This window comes from Dipodomys merriami, unplaced genomic scaffold, assembly GCF_024711535.1.
Source record: "Dipodomys merriami isolate MVZ:Mamm:240054 unplaced genomic scaffold, mDipMer1.0.p SCAF_5, whole genome shotgun sequence".
NCBI classification, from domain to species: domain Eukaryota; kingdom Metazoa; phylum Chordata; class Mammalia; order Rodentia; family Heteromyidae; genus Dipodomys; species Dipodomys merriami.
Genome location: NW_027206068.1, coordinates 22,358,148 through 22,381,960, shown reverse-complemented (window position 1 = coordinate 22,381,960; position 23,813 = coordinate 22,358,148). Strand labels below are relative to the sequence as shown.

Sequence of the window (23,813 nt, the reverse complement as noted above, 5' to 3'; positions counted from 1 at the left end):
TTCTGGTAGCACAGGGAAGATGCTTTCTTTTTTTTTTTCCTCTTCTCATATAAGAGAGCAACCATTTCTTTTACCCATATAATTTCAGTCTGGATCCTTTGTTTTCTTTAACATAAAGTCAAATTTAAGGAGAGAATTGAAATGTAGAAACTGTTATATACAGTAAGGTGTCAGTAATGTTATTTGTAATATGAAGAACTTAGAAACAAAATCATGTCCATTAATAGGGGAATGGCTAAATGGTGGATTTTTTTTTTTTTTGTGTATGTGAGCTTGAACGTCAAGCTCTCAAGGCATTCTAAGCTGGCTGTATTGCTCACAGTTGGTGCTCTATGACTTAAGACACATCTCCACTTAAGGCTTTTTGCTAATTAATTGGACATATGCGCGTCACACTCCCCCCACCCCCCAGGCTGGCTTTGTAATATCACCATCAAGATCTCCGCCTCTTGAGTAGCTATGCCTCTTGAGTAGCTATGATTCTCTGTGACTCACTGGCACCTCCCCTATTCTTCACTTTTCACATGAATGCTATGAAACTAAATACTACATCGTATATACTAAATTTACGATATATGTATAAATACTACTTTTCCAGGATTCTCTTGTCAGGGAACATTATAGCTATTGTTTATCATATGAACTTCTAAACCGATCCATTGATCCTTCAATTAACAGCACCAGATGTCGGGCTGGTGGCTCACGCCTGTAATCCTAGCTACTCAGGAGGCTGAGATGTGAGGATTGCTGTGCAAAACCAGTCCAGAAAGTCCATGAAACTCTTTTCTCCAATTAATCACCCCAAACCCGGGAGTGGCACTGTGGCTCAAGTGGTAGAGCACTTACCTTGAGCTGAAGAGCTGAGGGAAGGGCCCAGGCCTAGAGTTCGAGCCCTATGACCGACTTTAAAAAAAATGTACTGGAAAGCACCAGTATGTTTTTAAGACTCTTTGTATGTATGTTTTTAAGACTCTTTGAACCCTGGGCCTTCAAAATATACCAAAGTAGCCTCCTTGGAAAGTTCTACTTTTGCTTCCTCCTCCTTTTGTCCTTGTGTCTGCATTCCACATTCTAAGAAGGAATTGCCATCTAAAAAATTTAAGATATTCATGGCTAACTAATCTCTCTGTAGAGTACAGGGACCAGAATACCTTCTGACTTTTGTAATTCTTCTCTTCCATAGGCTTTAGTTCTATGTATCCACTAATATAGAACAACACCAGAGTTAGTCTGAGGAGCTCAATGGTGATCCCAATGTTCTGAAGAAAAAAGGAAGACCCCTCTCAGCACAGAGCTCTTCTTGCCCTGCCCCTCCATCTTTTTCCTATAAAAGCCTTGTGTGTTCCTGAGAACCCCTCCCCCATGGAGCTCTGAGTGTCAATAACTCATCCACCTACTCAAGATACTAGCTCCAATTCCCTCCTCCCAACTGCTGTCCAGAATATTGGCCTTGAAGTGCTAGGCAGTCTGGACCTTGTTCCAGTAACAAAACTCCCTGCTTTGCTACATCATAACTTGTACTTAATTTTAATTGAGGCAAAAAGACCCACCTTAAAAGTAAATTCCAAAAATGCTGATAAATTCAATCTGGTCTTTTTCTTGCTTCTCAGAGATATTACCAACACTGTCAAGATGGGCTCTTCCTCACAGCCATGAACAGTGAATTTAGCCTTTTATTTTCCATAGGCATATTGGTAATATTTGGAGAACCAACACTAAACAATGATAGGAAACGTATGTAATATACATGCAGAAAAAAAGACCAAAGGGCTCTGCAAAAACAAACTATTGTAATAGTTACTTCACGCAGTTGGTATCCTGTCAATTTTTCAAATGCTTTTTAATACTTTTCTTAGGCTTCCTTCACTCACTAAAAATTCACTTTGGTATAAGCTACTTTTTAATGGGAAAAGATCAAATAAAGGGAAAGCTGTGCAACTTGTTATTCTCTTTGTTGTCTTTTGTAAAGCAATCAATAACAAGCCAGACAGAAATCTACTTAGGCAGGAAACTCAGCTATCCATATTCTAATTATGCTTGTAGGCTTGAAACACTTGTGGGCTCAGTTGTAATGGAAATGTTCCCCAAATGCTCTAAAAACACTTAGTTAATGTGCAGAAACAACAGGAGACATCGATGCTGGGCAGTGGAGGGGCTGTGTTATTTAATTGGACAGAAGCTTCAGACAGTGGTTTGCTTAGCATGGAGTTACATAAATGCTGTACACCTAACATATCACTCACAAGTCTCACAAATTAAAAGCCAGGCTTTAATTAAAAGAACTCTTGTAGTCAATGGGTTTTGTGTGATTGTTAAATATAGTTCCTGAAAACCAGGGAGGAAAAAAAAAGGCTGGTATATGGGCAGAGAATGTCATAGCTGGGGAAGGCAGCATTCAACCATTCTCTGGTCTCCCTGGCAGTTACCTGTTTTGTGTCAAGTTTTCTAATGCAAATGAACTTTGATAGTCTGACTGGTTCAATTGGCTGTGATTAGACCAATTAATGTTCAGCCATCCAGATAAATGTTACCTCTGCTACTAGACAGTAACCTATACTCTTGACTTTGCAGCCTTTGCTCTGGTTGAAGTGATCTATGGACGAAATGATCTGTACTGAGACCCAAATACAAACAAAAATTGGAGCTATAAACAAAGAATTCAAAATATTTCACTATGATAGGACCAAGAGATTTGCACAGCTGTTATGCTGGGTAAAGACACAGTAGTGACTGAAAGAAAGACGAAAACACTAAAATTAATCTGGTAACTTTATTTAATATTTTATCCATTCAGCAGCAACCAACATAAACATCAGAGCTAACAGAATCTTTTTGAAATGTTCTGCTTTAGAGCTGCTTTAGAAATACACACACACAGGAGAAATTCAACTGTTCACTGCCAATTTTTTAATTTTATTTTTATTTTTTATAAAAACAGCTTCAAGAGCAAATAACACTGATTTATTCTGTGCCCAAGCACTAGTTGAGAAAACCTATTAAATTACACAAGAAAAGGAAATCAAAGAGGCTTTGTTATCTTATGCATGTCATCTATTTAAATGGAAAGTTTTGCTTCTTTAAAGCAATAGAAATACAGTTTCCTACATATATATTTATATATTTATATATATTTTAGAGTGTGATTACAAACACAGAGTGTTATTTTCAAATGCAAAAGCTAGTTCAAGAAATTTCCAACTGCAAAACTTGCAAGATACAAAGCTAAAATCCATATGATCCTTTCCTCAATTATGAATACTTTCACTAAACATAAATATTTTTAACATATATTAATTTTTTCTGACATTCAAAATTGTAAAGTCAATATGGCAGAATTATTGTTAAAAGCACATATTTACAAATCTTTTTCCATACATAAAGTATTTGGCATAATTATAACAATCATACTGTATCCACAACTGTTTGCTTTTCTTTTTCTTTTTTTTTACACATAATGGTATCTTTTATTAAAATTAACCAGTTATGTACAAAAATACTCGAACATTTATTATAGAAAACCTCTATAACCAGCCTCAACAGTGTATGCCTGCTGAATGGTTTCATTAAGAGAATATAAAAAAGTGGTCACTGCCTTCCAGGTTAAGCTATCAACAAAAACAAACCCAGTTAAACTAAACTGAGTTTCCCAACAAAAGAGGGAAAATATTTAACAGTATGCTTTAAAATACAGTTCATAGCTATTGTCAGTTGAGTGTTATAAACAGTCATTTAATGAAAAAAAAGATACAAAATACATTACTACATACAAGGTGCTTTTTTTCCACACTCCTACTGCTTATACTCATGTCTACCTAGAGCTAAGATGCTAAATTGCGATATTCAAGCTAGAACCATCTACAGTCAACTCCTCCAACCAAAGGATCACAGGATTAGCTGGGAAGCCAAGCTTCTCAGGTAAGAATGCAGTCTGGAGGAATTTTTTTTATTCTGTGCAGGATTCAAAGTTAATGTCCTTGCCTTTTGAGAGGCCTTTTGTCATTTAATCATGTTAATATATTGTCACTAAGGTTTTTTTTCTTTATTCACGTTATTGATTTAATACTGTCCTGTATTGATTCCTGAATGCTTGTTAATGAGACACAGTAATTTGTGCCTATTTAATACTTGAACATCTGCTCTTCTTCAGTGACACATTTTATATAGGAAACGATCAAGTAAGGAAGCACAAAATTCAAGTAAACATTTCTCTTGGGGTCATTTTACTTAATCTAGCTGATTGGAGCTCTGAAAGCAAATTGCACCTGGCAAAGAAATACAGTAGATAGCTTGGCATCAAGGGTACTAGAGAATTCACAAAGTCGAGTTTTAAGAATGTAGACAGCTATCAAACACCGCAAGAGTCTCCGCGTAGTGTTTTGTTTCAAGAACAAAACAATCCAGGCAACTCCTTAAGGAGCCGGGCCTGCGTCCACCTTCATTCAGAGACTGGGGGCATGGATCATTCTGCTCCAAGAAGAGCCAGAAAAATGAGTTGTTCACACAAGTCTTCCAAAGCAAGGACGCTGTGGTTGGATGTGCACTCACCAAACAATCCTTCTCCCAGCATCCAGTAATTCAGTGAAAAGTATATAACATTGGTTGTATTGTTTGACAATATCCTATCGGGTTTAAGACTGAAACTATGCTTTAAAAAAAAAAAAAGTGAACATAAAAAGATACAAAAGGACTCTGGATCGCCATTCACCACTTTCCCATGAGACACAGCCATAGCTCACGAGACACCTGCAGTTTGAGATCAGTTAACTTTTACCATTGTGCAACATTAGATTGGGAAGCGAGTGGTAATTCCATTCATCTCGAGAAAGAGAGCTGAGTAAGTAAAGTGCCTGCGCTACACGTCTTCGTCTTATGCTGTAAACGGCCACAGAACTCACCGCAGGGACACAGAGAAGTGATTATAACTGAGAGACCTTGCGGGGCAGGGGCCTGGGCCTGGGCCCCGGCTCAGTCCTCCGGGTCCCGTTCTCCAGGTGGCCGGGCCTGGCGGCCAGGGGCTTGGGGGGCAAGGCAGGAGGTTCGGAGGTGGCGGGGATGGAGAGGCTGTGAGGTAGTGGGACGGGGCGCCGCAGAGTCCGCTCGTAGACGCTGTAGGGAGGGGGTGTCTTGCTCTCCTTGCACACGGGCTCCTCGGGTCCCCCCGGCCCCCCGAAGCTGGACAGCGACACGGACTGTTCGTTCACCTGATTTTCAAAGCCTGAGGTTTCCGACGTGCTACACCGGCTGAGAGACGAGATGCCGCTGCTGTAGCTGCCCGACAGCACCGGGGAGTTGGAGGTCAGTCCTGGGGAGTGGTACTCCACGGGGGAGGGGGTGAAGGACTGCGCCGAGCCCTGAGGCCGAGGAGAGGGGAGGGGAGGAGAGGGAGAAGGGGGGACACAGCAGAGTCAGGGACTCAGTCCGCAGCTTGAAGCCCTAGCCTCGAACGCTGGAAGGCCTGACATGCATCACTCACAAGGGATGTGTTGGGTTAAACTCCTGTACAATTACTTAGTCACTACTACTACCACCACTAAATTGGGGGTGGAGGAGGATAAATTCAACGCCCCAGCAGGTGACCCTATTTCAAGATAGCTGTTAAGGACGTGACTTTGGCCCTAGTCCTGCACTGGTTTCCTTACAAAAGACATGTGGACATCAGGGGATTGGGAGAAGACTGGCACACAGAAAAAATCCTCTCTAGGAGGACCCAGAAAGGCCATGGAGAGAGACCTCGAAAGACACTGAGTTTGTCTCTGCCTCTATCTCGGACTTCCAGTCTCCAGACTCTAAGACTCCAAATGGAAAATAAGTTTCTGTCATCAACGCTACTCCTGCCCCCCCCACCCCCCCCAGCTGTGGTACTTTACACTCACTCAAGCTGACTAATACACCCAGATTCACAGCTGAGTGTTGCCACAGGTGACACTGGAAATACCCATCAGCCACTTTTACTTATCTGCGAGACCCCCACCCCTTGACCACCTGCCATTTGCAAAGAGAAAGGATAAATCTGTAAGAGAATCTGGAGGCACGCCATTGGTTCTGGCTCTAATAGAGAGGAAAGAGAACTAGAGAGAACTAGAGAAGTAGAGCTTTGGGGGCCCCATTTGCAGTGTCCTGCATGGGCTCCCATGGCTGGACTCAGGGGAGCCTAAGGCTGGGGGAGGGGGTGCCCTTCCTATCAGAGACCTTCGCCCTCACATAATATTCCTGAGCTGACATGTAGACTGGGCTCTAGCTGAGATGTGAGCTGTTTCATCGCTGGTTTTTCTTTTCTTTTTGTTTTGGTTTAAGCCCTAATAACTTGCTAATTCTCAAAAGCAGACAGAATGCAAACAGAACTCCAGATTTCTGGCATTTCACAAAGAACTGAAAGTTCTATCACGACAGTGCACATTTCCTTAATGGAGATAATCTTTTGAAGCCAGGCAGGGCCATCTTTACAAAACAAGCCATGAAGGTTACCATTTCCCCATCAAGTCACCCTCTTCCACCCAGTGCTCCACCCAGCCTCCTCCTGAGCTATTTATGAACGGCAGCTCTTCCCCTAGTCTGGCATCCTACTCTGTTGTTCCCACATTTGGGGTCCTCAGGATTTGTAATGAGAACTGAGAGATGTTCGATGGAAAGATGTTGCCATAGAGAAAGGCTGCATTAATAAATTCATTAACTCTGGTGTATATTCAAAGCATATTATCATATTAAAGAAACGCAAACAACATTGTTTTGGCCCAGTGCTTTCTAAGCTTATTTGACCACACACTATTTTTTCACTTATCACCTAATGTCCTATAAACGCATGTTCCATAGAACACACTTGGAGAAAACACTTCCCCAGGCTAACTCTACCTTGCTCTCCAGTTTTAAACAAAAACAGCATTGATACATACAAATCCTTGCAAATTAAGCATAGCAACTAGCAGATACAAATTCACTGCTGTCTTTGTCAAAACTTAGACCTCAACAGCAAAACAAGGCAGGTTAAGTCCAGTCTTCTCTAACAGACTAATCCTGTCACTTAATTGTTGGGAGAAAAAAAATCCAATCAAAGTCTATTGGTGAAGGCAGTGTGACCTGCATTCTAATGACAGCAAAACTCACAACTTGGTAGTAGTGTGCCCTCTAAATGAAAACTGAAGTTACAACACAAGAATTCCATCTATCTTCTTTTTCAGGCCCCATTTGTGAAGACAATTACAACACAGCCTGTGGCTTGTAAAAATACAGGTCCGGAGAGACATAGTATCTGCCAGCATGCTAACTCAGACAGTTTGACAGCTGCTACCTGAACACATTCAGCCTGTGGATGCTTTTTGATTTTTGTTGGTTGCTTGAACTCAGGGACTTGCCTTCATACAGCTCTACATGTTCAGCTGGCACTCTGTCACTTGAGTCACACATCCAGCCCAGCTGTGTGTTGGTTATTTTAATGGCAGATTCTCACAGAGCTTCCTTTCCAGGCTGCCCTTGAACTGAGATCCTTCAGGCATCAGCCTTCTGAGTGGCTAGGATTGCAGGTGTGAATTATCCATGCTCGGCTTGTGAGTGCATTTTGCCCATTAGGAATTAATCTCCTAGCTAACCTGTGGTCTTATAATCAACCTGCATAATCAAGTCAAAAAACACAGATGATAATTGCATAGCAACATGTGGAAACTCTTAAAGAAAAGTCAAGTTGCTGCCCTTCCTCTTCAGGATGACAAGCAATGGCTTCCAAAGCAAATGCTATCATGTAGACTTTATGGTAACAGCTGCATGGCAGAATGGCAACAAAACCTGCAAAGCATCTGCATTTACTAGCAGGTTTCTACGTCAGAAATTGTGGTGATGCAAATGAAATCACACTTCTTTTCCAACTATTCTCATTGTTTCCCAGATTCTTGCTATCTATCCTTAGCAGCACAGATGCACCATGCCCCCTACATTTGCTGAGGCTAATTTGTCCTTTGCACATTAGCTGGAATTCTCTCATCAATAGGAAACCCAGAGTGTGTAACTCCGAAGTCACTTTTTCAAGGCTTCCTTCAACCGCTCTTATTTGCTTCTGGTGCAGCCAGGAGCTCCAGCCTCTCCTATGCATCGACAAGCCCTGCAGCCGCTCTGATTCAGTTTGGATAGAAGCTAAATATTGTGCTTTATCTTCAGGAGGGATCTGGATATTTAGAGATGTAAAACACCCTGCCCAATTCAAATGTCTGACCTTTACCCATTCCTACGGTGGTCCTCAGATTTTTTTAAAATCCATTTTTACCATGGTAGACTATGCATTTTGAATGTAAATTACATTCATGGTATAAAATGGGGTATAAGAGATGAAACGGTGAAATTTAGTTTGGATGAATTTAGATGGATGAGGCGGATGAGAACGGCCAAAAAACAAAACCCAAGAAAATAACCACCCTTTCAACCCCCTAAAGAAGTAACCCTCCCCCAATCAAAAACAAACAAAAATGCAAATCAAACAAAGCACCCTCCCAACCCACAGAATATTTAGATTTTGACGTTTTTTAATATAAATGTGTGTGTGTGTGTGTGTGTTTTTGATGTGCTCTAACCCAAAACAATAGGCTGGAAATGTTCAGGGAGTTATCCAGGGACCATATATATATATATATATATATATATATATATATATATATATATATATATATATATATATATATTTTTTTTTTTTTTTTTTTTCCTTTCTTTTCTCCCTTCTCCTTTTTTCAGGTGGGACAATACAGGCTGGCTCTATGCTTGCTAGGCAGGCACTTTACCTCTTGAGCTAGAATTTTCTGCTTTTTTTTGAGACAGGATCTTGGTTTTTTTTTTTTTTTTGCCTAGGCCTGTCTGGACCATAATCCTCCTATTTACACTTCCCACTAGCATGACAGGTAGACACTACTGTGTCTAGCTAATGGATGAGCTGGAGTCTCATGAACTTTTTTTTTTCTTTTTAACCAGGCTGGCTTCAAACTTATTATCTCTGTCCTTTGAGTAGATGCTGCCTAGGATTACAAATGTGAGTTCCTAGCACCTGGCCATGGGATCATATTTCTTACCTTCGTTGAGGAGACATGCTGACTCTAGTTTTTTAGGTGCTCGTTGTTATTATTTAGAGAAGAGGCTCATAATCCAAAAGAAAAAACAACAAAAGAAATCATCTTTTCTTCCTCATTTCCCCCTCCCTCTTCCTTTGTTTGTGTGAATAAAAGCACCGTTTTAGGTACTTGGGATGAGACTTAGGAAATAAATAGACCTGGGCCAGTCTCTAGCCTCAGCCTAAGGAGAGCCTGTACCTTCAATGGGGACCGGCCGGCCGGCGAGGGGGACACTGATGTGGTGTGTCTTGCTGGCGAAGCTGTAAACGGAAAGAGAGAACATGTCAGCCAAGAAAAAACCAGACAGCTGAGTATCTGCAAGTGCCCTCCACTGTGTGCAAACCCAGACACATAACCCAGTGCGGAAGAGCTTCTGAAGCAAGGGGTGGGGAGAAACTACACGATGCCCATCTGGAGCAGACTGCTCACGAGGGATGATGTGACCAAGACGGGGACCAGCCACGGCAATGCTGAAAGCACTGTGTGCGAACCAAAAGCTGGCCCAGCCTCAAGGTGTTTTCCCATCGCTTAGTCTCTCTATGCATGCCATGGAAGTGCATTAACCCATCCTCCCCATTCCTCCCCTCCCAGAACAGATGACCCACACATGATCCTGCCCAGGAACATCCCTCTTCAAATGGTGAGCCTTCTCTTCATCTCTTAGATGGGTATCTGTGCATGCCATCACTATCCTACCATCATAGCAAGGACAAAGGATTTCTCTGCTCTTCCCACGGGCTGCTCAGGGCTTCTTGGGCCTCACAGAGCATTGCTCTGTGAATGCATGGATCAAGCCAGCTGCCTAAAGCACGTGGCCCAGGAGAATGAACAGGAAGGTGAGGGCAAGGGTTTTTTTTTTTTTTGGGGGGGGGAGGGAGTCACACTTTGCCATCCACAGAGAGAATTCGGTTGAAAGCAGGCAAGTTGCTCTGTAATTAGCTGCCACTCTCCCAGCGGTCACGTTCAGGTTTCTAACTGGCAAGAAAACTACAGCAAGGTTGAAAGGAAGAAAGACAGAGAGTGACAGAGACCCACAACATGAGCACAGATGAGGACATCACGACAGACCATGAGAGAAGTCAGTGCAGAAGGGACGGCAGCCCCGTCAAGGTAACTATGAAAGGTAAGGTCACCAGGGAGCGCTGATCCCAGGGGACCAGGGAGAGTGGCCTCCCCATCTCTCGGTGCACACAGTCCAACACATCACCTTCCAACACCTGCTTGAGTCCTCCTCTCCCATCAATCGTGAGGTGCACATGCCCTGAGCACTTCTCTGGAGGAAGAGATTTCCACAGACCTCCAATAGCCCCACCCGTACCTCTATTGTTAGCTTTGAACTGGTCTAGGATTCTACTACCAAATATTATTATTCCTTAATAATACCTATCAATGCTTGGCTCCTTTAAAAAAAAATGCCTTTCCAGTTCCCATCTTCACTGACACAGCCAGGCTAAGTTGGAGACTGCCTACATATATGCTCATCATGAATGAAACACAGACAATTTTGCTGATGAATCTTAATCTTCCGTTATCCCACTGATTTATAATAAACAGTAAAGTTAGAGTTCTGAATTTTTTTTGGGGGCGGGAGGTGGTACTGCAGTTTGAATTCAAGGCTTATGCTTGCTGGGCAGATGCTCTACCACTTGAGCCACACTCTTTAAGCCCTTTTTTGCTTTAGTTATTTTCAGACAGGGCTTCATGTTTTGGCTCAGGGATGGCCTGTCTTACCTCTGTCTCCTGTGTAGCTAGTATGATAGGTATGTACCACCATATTTGGCTTATTGGTTGGAATGAGGCCTTGCTAACATTTTTGCCCTGGCCGGCTTCAAACCATGATGTTCCTCATCTCTGCCTCCTCAGTAGCCGGGATTGCAGGCATGTGCTACCATATCTGACCTTTTCAATAATTGTAAGTGACTTGACTTTTGGCTTTGACTAATTTAGAACTGGGTACTTATCGAGTTTATTTTTTATTTTTGTTGGTCAAGGGGCTTAAACTCTGGGCTTAGGCGCTGTCCTTGTGCTTTTCAGCTCAAGGTGAGCACTCTACCGCTTGAGCCACAGCGCCACTTCTGGTTTTCTGGTGGTTTATTAGAGATAAGAGTCTCATGGACTTTCCTGTCTGGGCTGGCTTTGAACTGTAATCCTCAGATCTCAGCCTCCTGAGTAGCTAGGATTACAGGTGTGAGACACTATTTTTTAAAATAGTAAGGTCAACTTTCTTTTCTTAAAAAGAAAAAAAGAAAGAAAACAGGAGGACTATATGTAAGGTATAACAAATAAAGCACTGATGATTATTTCAGAAACCCTAACATTCTGATTCAGTAGGTCTGAGGTTAGGCTGGAGAACGTGCTTCTTGAAACAACCCTGAAGGACACAGTCCCCTGAATCAGCCCTGTGAGAAACACCATTTCTTCCAGCGGCAGATAACTCTGGATGCTAGAAGCCCACTAAAGTCACAGTTACTTAGTTCCTCTGCAGGGGCAACTGAAACTTCGGCATGAATCCAGAATTAGATTGGAAAAAGCAGCTGAGTTAGCAAACGTTGGTAAGAATCAGGCGTTGCAAGCAAAGCACAGAGGGCATGTGAGTGGCCTCCTGGGTTAGAGGGCTGAGGATGGGGCGTGGAGCCGGGCACCCTAGGAACCCTGCCAGAGGGGCTTCCTGGGGGCCCATCATTGTCTGACTCAGTGTAGCCCAAGTCCAGGAAAGGGAAGCACAAGAAGCAAATTACGTAGCTGCCCCAGGTTTTACCTCAGCGATCACATTCCTACCTTTCTCTGAGGAATTCAGGACATGCTGGAGTGCCAATAAAATTTATTTTATAGAGCGATTAGTCAGAGGCTTCAAATACCCACCAGTCTGTGTGGGTCTTGGAGGGACAGGGGGGGAGATAAGTTTCCCACTATCCGACATGTTCTTGGCTTCCTTCCCACTGTCCAGGCTCCAGCTGCTAGGGGTGGGATTCACAGCTGGAAGGGAATAACACAGCTAAAAACACATGGTCCAGCTTTCCTTCCCAATGCTTGAGATCTCAGCAGCAACTTAGAACTATCCAGAATTTAAAAAAAAAAAATCAAAGGGATTAAAAAAAAACACCTAAAAAACCAACAAACAAGAAACCTCCAGCATATTAAACCTTTGTTAATTGGCTATCTAACAATTGACACTAATTGGGTGATAGCAAGTCTCTCATTTTTCTCAAGCTGTCAAACATGACTACAAATCTCTACATTGCAATATGTACAGTTGTGGGAAAACAGGAAGATGATAATCATCGCTGTATTTTAAAATCAGGTTTGTAGTGGCGACTTCTGGATAAATGGCACTCAAAATAGGAGTAGGCAATAGCATGATATTTCAACTGGGTGGCAGAACTCCTGGCCAGGCCATGTCACCTCACTGACCAATTCTTTGAAAAAAAAAGGACTCTTGTTCCTGAAATCAATAGATCATAGTGAAGTATGCTGTTAAGAATAATAATTTGGGATTCTGACAGTTATTCTTATTTTGTCATCTGTCTGCTCTGGGCTTCATTAAGATGTAAGAATATAGAACGGGCCCACTGGGAACTGGAACAATTACACAGGTTATGGAAGTCACTGCCCAGCAATGAGCTCTAATAGTTACCGTCCAAGAGATTGTTCCCTGTGCAGATACTGCCATCTCATGGACATACTGGGGAACTGCACATTGTCTCATTAAATTACTGCTTTGGTTTAATAGGGATGGAATTGCTTTTAAAAGACGTTCCCCCCTGCCCCGCCATGCCTTTTAAATTTGCCTTGTGGTTTTTCTTGAGTAGAAGAGGTGAGAACAATAGCACATTCTTAAATTCTGCTGGCAAAGATAAACACTTGACTTACAACATTAAGGCTAATTTCCTGTTCTAAAATAATTTTGGCCAGAGGCCTTCGCTAATATCTATGTTGCTTTAGAAAGTTTCAATGTTAATGTATCAGTGTCCTCAAATGGTAATGCAGTCTCATTCTTAATGAGTGCAATTAAAGTGCACTTTACCGGGACATTTCTTTGCAAACTCATGATGATTTATTGGGGGAGAAGGGGGAAACACAGCATTCGTATTTTTGAAGCCTGGCTCTCTGGGAGGCAAATGGGTGAGTGGCTTGTGCAAGCCCCACCTCCATAGTTGTAAAAGTGACAGTTAACCCACTCTTCTGTAGAGTTGCCCATACTGATGCCAATTGGATTACCACTATGCATGTGTTTAGTTCTCATTTGCCTTGAGGCAGGGCACACTCCATTATGCACTGCATTGCAATTCTTAAACAGTAGTTAATTGTAAAAGAGCCATAGCTGCATTACCACAAACAACGGATGAGCTGGCTGAATGAGGAGCTCTGTGAGGGAGACAGGGCATGGGGCACAGAATCAATCTGGGAAGTTACTCTTTTCATTGTGCTGAAGTAGTAGCCTCATTGGCAACTTGGTCTCTGGAAGAGCAGGCCTAGCCCAGGTGAGTCAATGAATGACAACAAAAATCTTGAAACACAGCAGGGGCGGGGAAGGGGGATTCCTACTCACTCACATTCTCACATTAAGTCTCACAAGTACATTGTTGACGATGAAAGCATCATGGATGATTGACCTCATGAATTTTGAAGAACAAAGTCCTGAGCTAGTCCTGAGCAGGAAGGATCTGGAGCTCTGCCTTCCACGTGACACACGAAAGGGAGAAAATGAGGGCGAAACAAACCCCTAGGCATCTCAGGACTGATGAGGACTGGCTCACACTCACCTTTCTCAGGAGCAGAGAGGTTTGGGTCACTGCGTGGCAAGGCTCCATCACCAATATGATTCAACAGCATCCTCTGGAAAGGGACGAGAGTCTACCATTACCATGCAGTACAGTGACATGTGAGCCAAAGTGACATGATCACCTCCTTATGCAAACTTTTTGTTCAGAATGGTTTCTATGGGGTAAGATGAGCCTGGGAACAAAGAATTTAATTATACTTAAGGAGAAAAGACTCAGGTTTTGAGAAAGAGAGCATGGTGTTTAAATGGTAAGTGATTCTAATGAACAGTCCTATTGAATATATGGGAAATATGCATTAAATTATAGCTAAGCTATGGTGTTCTACATAAATATAAAAGCTAGACTGGAAATATGAAATATAGATAAAAATTAGGGGAGAAATATGAACTTACCAAAAAATAAAAGTCTGAAGTGAGTGGACTTAAACCTCCCTACAATTTATAATCTTACGACAGGTATAAAAACACAGTAAATAATTAAATAAATTAAATAAGCAAATAATTAAAATAATAATTAAGCTCCACTTCTGGCCTTTCTGGTGTTTAATTGGAGGTAACAGTCACTTTCTTGCTCTGGCTGGCTTTGAACCACAAGTCTCAGGAATCTCAGCATCTGGAGTAGCTAGGATTACAGATGTAAGCCACCAGCACCCAGAAATTTGTCATCTTTAACCTATCTAAAATGTCAATGTTACATGGCCCTGCCAACTATACATTTTTTAAAGTATCAAGTCCTTTCAAATAAAATGCACCACAGCCATGTGAACTGTTGTAATTCTGACTACATACATACTGCTTCAGTTTTGTTTTTTTTTTTCCAAAGCAGAAAACTCAGGGGTTTAATCAGGGAGGTGTTCCAAGTTCCTCACGCTGGCAACATGACCTAAAGCAGATGGGCCACACTGCAAAGTCCCCTTGAAACAGCCATGACAAAGGGAAGTAAAACTGGTTATCTGGTTCAGCCAGACGCACTCCGATATCATTTCTGCCAGACATCACTGCTGTGCAGGGAAGGTTTCCTGGGACTTTCGAGAAGATCACACAATCAGCAAAGATCAACCAATCAAGCCAAATCCCACTCGCTCTCATCTACTTCCAGATGCAGCCACAGACTTCTGCCAGGATGGTGTAGAAAAACAGAGAAATTAGCCAGACAGACAGAAGGAACTAGTTTTCTCCGCTCTTAAATCAGTCCCAAATTAGCTGTGAAACTCAGAGCTACACATGAATCATTAGTTTTGAACCTCCTCTTCGAAGGTACAGCTTAAGTAGATAAGGGGCAAGAGGAAAGAATGCTGACAGTAGCATATTTCTCCTCCAGAGTGTGTGTGTGTGTGTGTGTGTGTGTGTGTGTGTGTGTGTGTGTGTGTGTGTGTGTGTGTGTGTGTGTGTGTGTGTGTGTGTGTGTGTGTGTGTGTGTGTGTGTGTGTACGTGCGCTGAGGTTTGAATTCGGCCTCTTGCTTGCTAACAGGCTAAGGCAAGGGCTCTACCACTTGAGCCAGTCTGCCAGCCCTTTTTCTGTGGGTTATTTTTGAGGTGGAGTCTTGCTGGGCCAACCTGGACTGGAATCCTCCTGTTTGTGTTCTTCCCCACATAGCAGGGATGGCAAGTGCATGCACTGCATCCAGTCATTGGTGGAGATGGAGTCCGTGACTTTCCTTTGCCCAGACTGGCTGCAAACCTCAGTACCCCAATTTCTGCCTCCCAAGTAGCTAGAATTGTAAGTTTGAGCCAACCATGCCTGGCTAGTTATTTTTGAGATAGTTACTTTTTGAGCTATCTCAAAAATATGTACTCATTTGCCGGCACTTGTGTCTGGACTGTGATCTGCCTATTGTATGCTTCCTAGAAAAACCGGGACCTACAGGTGTATATCACTGCACCCAGTTTCTAATATAGGGAAGGAGTCTCACAGGCTTTTTTTCACCCAGGTGGGCCTGTAACTGCAATCCTCACAATCTCAGCCTCCCATACAGCTAGGCTAACAAATGTGCACCACAGATGGCTATTGCTTGTGAAGGGCTCTCGTGTGCCTGGGCTAGCCTTGGAACTGTGATCTTTCTGATTTCTGCCTCGCAAGTAATTAGTAATCACAGGCATGAGGAACTGGCAGCCACCTTTCCCTGTATCTTTTGCCTATAGGAGGAGTGATCCCCAGATTTCTGCTAGATGCCAACCACACGCACAGACAGCTCATTCGCCCAGCTCTCTCTGGGAATGTAGTCAGATCATGGAAGACACAGGCATTTCCCATTTCCCTAGGTTTTACCACAGGCACTGACCCCTGCATCCCTATCAGAAGTATGGTTCAGACAGAAATCCCTAACAACAGGCAGAAGACAGAGGTAGCTCGTCACCCAAATGGCCTGTGGTCCGCTACCACCCCTTGTGCAGTTATGCACACAGTCCCTGTGTGCTCCTGCAGTGATGGGCCAGCATTGGTCCTGTCTTCTTCATCCACACAAGTACCTGGGAGGGCTCCACAGCTGTCGGGTAAATGGCACTGCATGGTCTCTCCCGTGGGGATAGGCAAGAGTTTTCTCTGGAATGTTTATGTTTGTCAGACAACAAAGGAGAAGCTGGGAAGAGAAGAAGGAATCATCAGTGAAGTGGTGGTGTTGGATCTGCTTAGAGCAGGAAAAAGGGGAGCTGGAGCAATGAATCCCAGGAGAAAGTAAAGCCATGGTGTCTGGGGTCTGAAAGGTTCTCTGGGCACCCTCCCCCGCCCCTGCATTTAGGCACTGACCTCTGGCACTGGAAGGAGCAGAGCTTGTGACGTTAGGCGAAGCAGAGTGCGTAGAACTCAGGCTTGAGGTAGACGGGCTGGGCTGTGAGGACAGAGGATCATGGCACACTGTTCAGAGGCATCACATGACAAGGACATATTTGAAACAAAATCGTCCACAGCATTTTTTGTTCTTTTCCAATTAGCAAAAACAAAAACCCAAGGCCAGTTTCCATGCTGACTGGAATAGCCAGAAAAACCTTACTAACTCAAACTGATAAGGACCCTGTCTGGATTGAGAATCTGTGATTTTCACAAGTGCCAACAGAACACGTTCATACTAGTTTCAATTCCATTCTGTGATTCTACCCCAGTCAGTAGCTTACTCCTTCACCAAAGTGTAAGCAAAACCAGTTGCACTTCTAAAAAGCACAGACTCTGACTTCTTATGATCTTCTGAAATGTTCAAAGCAAAGTGCTTACCTAGTAAGCACAAAGCCCTGAGTTCAAACTCCAGAACTTCAGAAAAAATATAGTAATAATGTCCAAAGCATAAACTGGTAGATACATGTTTTGCCCTTTTCCACGAACAGAGGAGGGGACAATTTCTTATCTCCTGTTTGCTTAATTTTACTGAACGTTCCTAAAGGCGGTATGCGCAACATCTAAATAAAACGTTCTACTGAAAGAGTCATGTAGCCTCTACAATAACTAAAACATTATGCATTTTCTTTTATAGTGAAAATTGTTTGCTTTGTATATATATATATCTACATATCTACAATATATATGAATATACATATACATATATATAATTAGTAGACAACATTTTATAATGGACTCTCCCATCATTCCTTGTTACAGAGCCACATGGAACTATGGAGAGAGAGGTAGTATGTGGTAACATGCTCCATGAATCCAGGATGGAGGAAGCAGAGAGTAGTCAAAGTCAGTGTCAAAGCTGACCCCAGGCAGCTCGCCTGGGTTTCTCCACTGCTTGCTCAGGTCTTCTTAAAGGGATGGGCATTTTGGAGAGAAACATCTTTGTAGATTCCAAAAGACCAATAAAGCGATAAGAGTGTTTAAAAGTTGGTCCTTAAGTCAAGTTCTTGCTTGAAGGTCTGTTCGTGAGCACAGCAGAATGAACAGACACTCTCAAGATTGAGACAGAAAAGGAAAAAAAACACGAGCAGACAAAAAGCTAATCAAGTACCTGCATGTTAAAGACTTCATCAGAGCTTTCTGATTGCCCTGTAATATTGCTTACTTCAGCAGAAGCTTGGGAGGACAGGGAGGAGGAAGAATACCGGTTCACGGCTGGGTAACTTAATGGGCTGTGTCAAGAAGAGGAAAACAAAACAACACCAAAAACCATGGTCATTAACTCAGTCTCACAATTGTACTTTGTCACATGCTGGCATGGTATAAAACGCCCAAGGGAAGACAAGAGACATCCTATTTTCTCATCTCCTGTTTACCTCAATCTGATCAAATGTTTCAGTTAATTCATTTCTCAGACTGCTGCTGTTTTACCCACGGCAGATGCATGCAGCTGGAGGGCGGGCTCAGGATTTCGTTCAGGAATTGTGTTATTTAACAAATGATGCCATAGAGAACGTTGCCAAATCATCTTGTGGGGATGGCAAATTGTCAGGTAATTCTGAATACGACTTACCTGCGTCTAGGAATTACCCTGGTACCATCTGGGCTCATGGAAGTGGGCGCTGAGCTCCGACACACCCGAGGGCTTCCATTAGGGAAATGGACAGGACTGGCTTGAATACAAGCGGAGAACTCCTAGAGGTGTGATCAAGAAAATACCCCATTACAGCCCTGAGAGAGGGCACACTGTGCCATATTTTTAACGTGGTACATAAACACATTCAAGGGATCTATTATAAATTCTATCCCTCACTTATTTTCATAAAAGGCAAGTATGGGAATAGCAGACAACCCAGCTGTAATATGCGAAGGATTCCTGGTAAATGCTGCAGTGTGGCAGAAACCCCAAAAGATGTCACTATTGGACGCTGAATCGGCTCTCTAGCAAGAAGCCAGTGATGTTTGGGCGCACATACCTGTATCCCTAAGCTCGACTTCATCACAAAGAATTGGTCCACCAGCTTTTTGTGGAGGGGTCTCATATCTTGTGGAACAAACTTCTCATGCACAGCCAAACCGAATTCCAGAATTTGAGCCTAGATCACAGTATGAGGGGACACCCACATCAGGGACTTTTTCCTCACCAGTGTTTACCATCGACCAAGCACAGAACTGTGTGCTTTCTATGCTGCAGACCAAGTGTGCACTATGAACTCCATTCTTTTCATTCTTTACATCTGACCAGTCCTGTGACAGGTGAGGAAACTGAGAGACATGAATTAACAGTTCAAATGGGATTTGAGCTTGGAACTGGCTTATTTCGGGCATTTGATTTTTCCCTGAGCTTCTTCTGCTCTGTATTTGAGATCTTTAACTATACTCTATTTAATAGTCAGCAGCCCTCTGGCTCTTTCCTGTTCTCAGGATGGGGAGAGAGGGGTCAGAATCCAGTCCGTGTTTGGAAAGCTGGTCCCTCAGGGATCTCTTCTATGGACAGCTACCTCTCACCCACGTGACCATCCTCTCCCCATCAAGTTCTTCTTTGCTCCCTAATTCCTCCCACAGAGTCTCAAACACCTGTTGAGGAAGGAAAAAATGAACAGATTCAACGCTGCTCTGCTCAACTCTCAGTATTGTGTAAAATTTTGATTGAACAATAGCTATCGTCTATATTTCACAAATGCCCGCAAGCTAACATAGTCAAAAGAATAAACTTCACAGTCTGGAAGAAAAAATACATCATCCATTCACAAGGTCTTGCTTGTATCTTTACATCTTGTGAAGATTTGAGGTTGATAGCTCAAGGTCAAGCAAGACTGACCCCAGAGGGAGAGAGCACCGATCATCTCCCCTAAAGGGGCAGAAATTGCTCTGGAGGCCCACCTGCCACCAGCATCTTTGCATAAAGGCAAAAATACCTTAAGCTGAATATGAAGGTACTTTTGAAAGGAAGAAATGGAGTAGAATACGTGTTGAGGCCTAAAGGGAGAAGCTGACCTTTGGGTTGAGGGGATGGGAGGGATGTAGGCATGGAGACTAAGTGTAGGAGTTAGTAGTCTTCCCTATTTTACGGTTTTGAGACAGTCTTCCTACATTACCCAGCCTGGCCTTGAGCTCTCTATCCTCCTGTCTTCCTCTTCAGCACTAGGATTACAGGTATGTGCTGAGTTGAGTCTTTTTTGTTTTGTTAATTTGCGATGAGGTCTCTAGCCCAAGCTGTCTTTGAACTGTTCATCTCTCTGCCTTGACTTCTTAAACAATGGGAATACATGTGAATGTCACCATACTGACCTCTCCTTCATTTGAAACTAGCTGTTAGGCGAACTCCCTTTCACTTAAATAATGTTACAAGTTGGGTCATCCAGAAAATGAGACTCTGTTTGAGATCTTCATTGGGAAGAACCTGGGAATCATTGCTAGAGAGTAGAGCAGAAGCAGAACTGGCCAGGAAATAAAAGTTGAGCTTCATGGCAGGATGCCAACCCCCTGACAAACCCAGGACCGTCTGGAGCTTGTGAAGCTCTCAGAGTTGATGTGTGCTGGCCTCAAATGTCCAGGCTTTATTTTGTTATGGTGGGCAACTTGCTGTCTTATTTATTTTTGCAGCTAAGTAGGAAGAAAAATACTTATTTGGAGCAGAAAATGATGAGTTATATCTAGTTTTGTCCTTATTATAGAATCTATAGGCTTAGTCTGCAAAACATAAAATTGTTCTAAAGCAAGCTCTCCATTGCCCATTCCTTCTTATAGCACTGGAGTAACAATTGCATTCATTCATGCACTCCTTCAACTATTTTGAGGTGTCCTAAACTTACTTAGGCCAAAAATTTTTTTATGACAAGTCAGTGATAAGCCTATAAAAATCTTCAGGGAGAGAACATGGTAAAGGGAGAGACTGCATGAGATATTTGTTATGGTGGGCAACCTACTGTTTTATTTATTTTTGCGTGTAAGTAGGAAGAAAAACAGAAATTGGCAATTGGAATCTACTACAGGTAGATCACCAATGCATAGGACGACGCAGATAATTTTAAAGTAAGACAGTGAGAAGGTGATCTAATTCTACTACTTACTTGCTCGAGCATCAGCTCTCGTAACCGTGCAATTTTCTCCCCATCTTCAGGATGGCTTAATATATATTCTTTGACAAAGAATGCCTAGGAAGAGAGGGGTAATCAGTGTACTTCAGAAGAGTTACCAAGGAAGTAGAAGATTATATCTATATATGTCTATATATATCTATATGTATCTATATCTATATATGACTTTGCATCTTTGGGGAAATGACATGATTATAAACCACATTGGGGAACAGATAGAGTAATTCCTATCTGTGTGTGGCTGGACAGAAGGAAGTCTAAGGAATAGGTTGTTAAAGGAAAAATCAAGGCTTGCAAACCAGTTCTCTTGGCAAAACAAAGAGCAAACCTATGTCAATAAGTTATATGGAATTCTGTGCAGAAATAAAGTGTGACTGAGATGATAGTCTCACATTCTAGATAAGTGCATCTTTCTAACTAGGACAAAGAAGACAGGGGAAAAGTCCACTTAAAGTATCATCTACACAAAATCAAACTTTTCTATGCCTATGAACCTTTATGCAGAGGAATTATTTTAGGCAGGCATTGCATAATCCTAGCCTCTCATTCATCCAAATCTCTGTCTCTGTCTCTGTCACACACACACACACACACACACACACACACACACACACACACACACACACACACACGCACGCACACAAACTTATTCCCAAAATATCACATGTTGGAAAAATCATTTTTGCTCTATTTTGGCAAGGGCTATCTTTGTGTCAGTTGTGGCCATTTGTTTATGCATTGATATGGAGTACATACTTTGAGAAGAGAGTCCCAAAACCCTAAGAATACTTCCATCCAACACCAGTACTTAATCCTCACCTCTTGGTACCGGGAAACACCACCATTCACAGCAGCATCAATGACTCCGTTCAGGCACATGGTCAGGGGGTTAATGTTCTGCATTTGTCTGGTCTGACACTGACTAATCAGAGTCTTCAGCTGCTGATTCTTATTTTCTAACACTTCGATTGCATTTTCCAGAGGACTCATTTCTACCTGAGAAGCAAATGAACATACATATATATTGACTTTTGTAGCACTCAACAATGATGACAAAGGGACAAGAAAGACAGAGGAGACAACCCATAGTCTGCATTATCGTGATCCCCCTCAGCGTCCACCAGTTTCCATCAAGAGCCATCCTGGAGAAGAGACAAGGGTGGGCAGACCAAGTTACCTGATCATTAGTAAGGTCTGCAAAGAACAGAGTTTTATATTCAAATGAAATTGGCTTTGGATAATCAGTGGTTATCCATTCTATATTGGCAGTGCAACGATCTCATACCCCTTAAAATAATATCTGAGTATCTTATAGTTTCCTTTTGAATAACTAAATATACAGTGATGCTCAATATTATTATCACCTTTCTAGTGCTTCTTGGAAACAAAGTATCACAGGAGATACAAAGATGCACTAGAGAACCTCTGATGTCAAGTAGGGGACATATGCCCATACGGGCCCATATGCACACAAAAGAGTACCATAAGGTGGTACAGGATGGCACACAGTTGGGAGTTATAGACAGCCATATAATCCTATATAAACACTTCAGGACCCATTTGTTGAAGTGGAGTCAAATAAAATCATAATGACTTACTGGCTGTATAGAAGATCTAACTGTGAAAATGATAAAAAGTACTCTTCAAATAGATGCCATTGGGCTGATATTGTCATTGACAATCCCTTAGAAGAAGTCTGCCAAGCAAGCTCCCAGTGATAAAGTAATTCAGATTTACAATAAGCACATTTAAATGCTGGTTCTTTTGGTGAAAGAAACAAATTAAGAGTTTTAAAAGGTTGCCAAGTCTATCTTAAATGAACACTGAAAAAAATCCAGGATAATTTAACTGTAAAAAAGCTGAGTGACAAATCCCTTGTACAATTACTTAAACATAATAATAATAATAAAAAAGAAAGCTTGCCAAAATATAAACATTGTTCTAGGAATATGTACTAAAGATATTGTTCTAGGAATATGTACTAAAGATATTGTTCTAGGAATATGGACTAAAGATACTATAAAGAGAAGGTAAGATAAACAAGATGATATGAGAAGATATCTATCAGTAAATGTAATCATCAAAAAGGCACTGTGCAGATTACGCAAACTTTTAGCATCGTGGTATTACATAAAAATATACCAGACTCAGAAAGACATGCATGTTTTCCCTCATAGGTAGAGTCTAGGTCTAAGGAAAAAAAAGAAATTAATATCAAGGAGACTGATTATAGAGGACAAGTGGGAGGGTGAAAAGAGAGGGTGAAGGGGCTGAATATGGTTGAACCATAAAGAGAATAATGAAAATAAGGATACAGGTGGACCCGTTGCAACAATAAGTACAAGTTGTCATGTTAAAAACGAACTTTACAACTTTGGTGGTGGGGGGAGGATTGGGTAGGGGGACGGGGGAAGGCTGGGAAGGGATGGGAAGGGGAAACAAAGGAGGAGGCTATAATGCTTGATAAGAAATGTACTCATTATCTTGCCCATGTAATTGTAACCCCTCTGTACAGTATTTTCACAATAAAAAATAAAAAAAGAGAATAATGAAACACACTACAATAGTGAAAAAAGGAGAAGTTAAGAAAGAGAAATAGAAGGGATGATAATGATCAAATGACATTATATGCATGTGCAAAAATACCACCTGAAACTGCTTTGCACAATTAATATATGTAATAAAACAACACAAAAACAGTTTTTAAAAAGGCAAAAACCCTAATAGAAATAGGCAAAGATTTAAATGGCCACTTGTTACAAAGGAAGAAATTCAATGCCAGTGAGCATATGTAAAGGTTCTGAGCTTCATTTATGATCAAGTCTGTCACTGGGATGATGCTGGGAAAATAAGTATTTGTAAGGACAGTGATTCCTCCACACAGGGCCTAAGAAGATACAACCCATTATCAATCCATGAGTCAAAAAGTAACTGGGGCTATCTTCTGACATATTAATTCACTTTTTTACACCTTCCATTTTTAATAGCACCAATAAGTAAATAGTACAAGAGGATGCTC

General features: G+C 42.0%; 1 protein-coding gene across 4 annotated transcripts in view; it reads right to left on the bottom strand.

Annotated features, from left to right (window-relative positions):
* Positions 1-2,756: 2,756 nt before the first annotated feature.
* Positions 2,757-23,813, bottom strand: part of Dock4 (dedicator of cytokinesis 4) — a 431,845-nt gene continuing 410,788 nt past the window's right edge. For 2 of the 4 annotated variants that reach the window (XM_069996180.1, XM_069996181.1), the window contains 11 exons: positions 21,614-21,790; positions 20,768-20,851; positions 18,671-18,790; positions 18,268-18,389; positions 17,806-17,926; positions 16,614-16,695; positions 16,337-16,446; positions 13,847-13,919; positions 11,946-12,059; positions 9,282-9,343; positions 2,757-5,351 (listed from right to left, as the gene is read on the bottom strand). In XM_069996180.1, the coding sequence (XP_069852281.1) occupies positions 4,917-5,351; positions 9,282-9,343; positions 11,946-12,059; positions 13,847-13,919; positions 16,337-16,446; positions 16,614-16,695; positions 17,806-17,926; positions 18,268-18,389; positions 18,671-18,790; positions 20,768-20,851; positions 21,614-21,790 (1,500 nt within the window). In that variant the 3' untranslated portion in view covers positions 2,757-4,916. The remainder of the gene's footprint in view (positions 5,352-9,281; positions 9,344-11,945; positions 12,060-13,846; positions 13,920-16,336; positions 16,447-16,613; positions 16,696-17,805; positions 17,927-18,267; positions 18,390-18,670; positions 18,791-20,767; positions 20,852-21,613; positions 21,791-23,813) is intronic. The other 2 variants (XM_069996182.1, XM_069996183.1) reach the window with 2 other exon arrangements.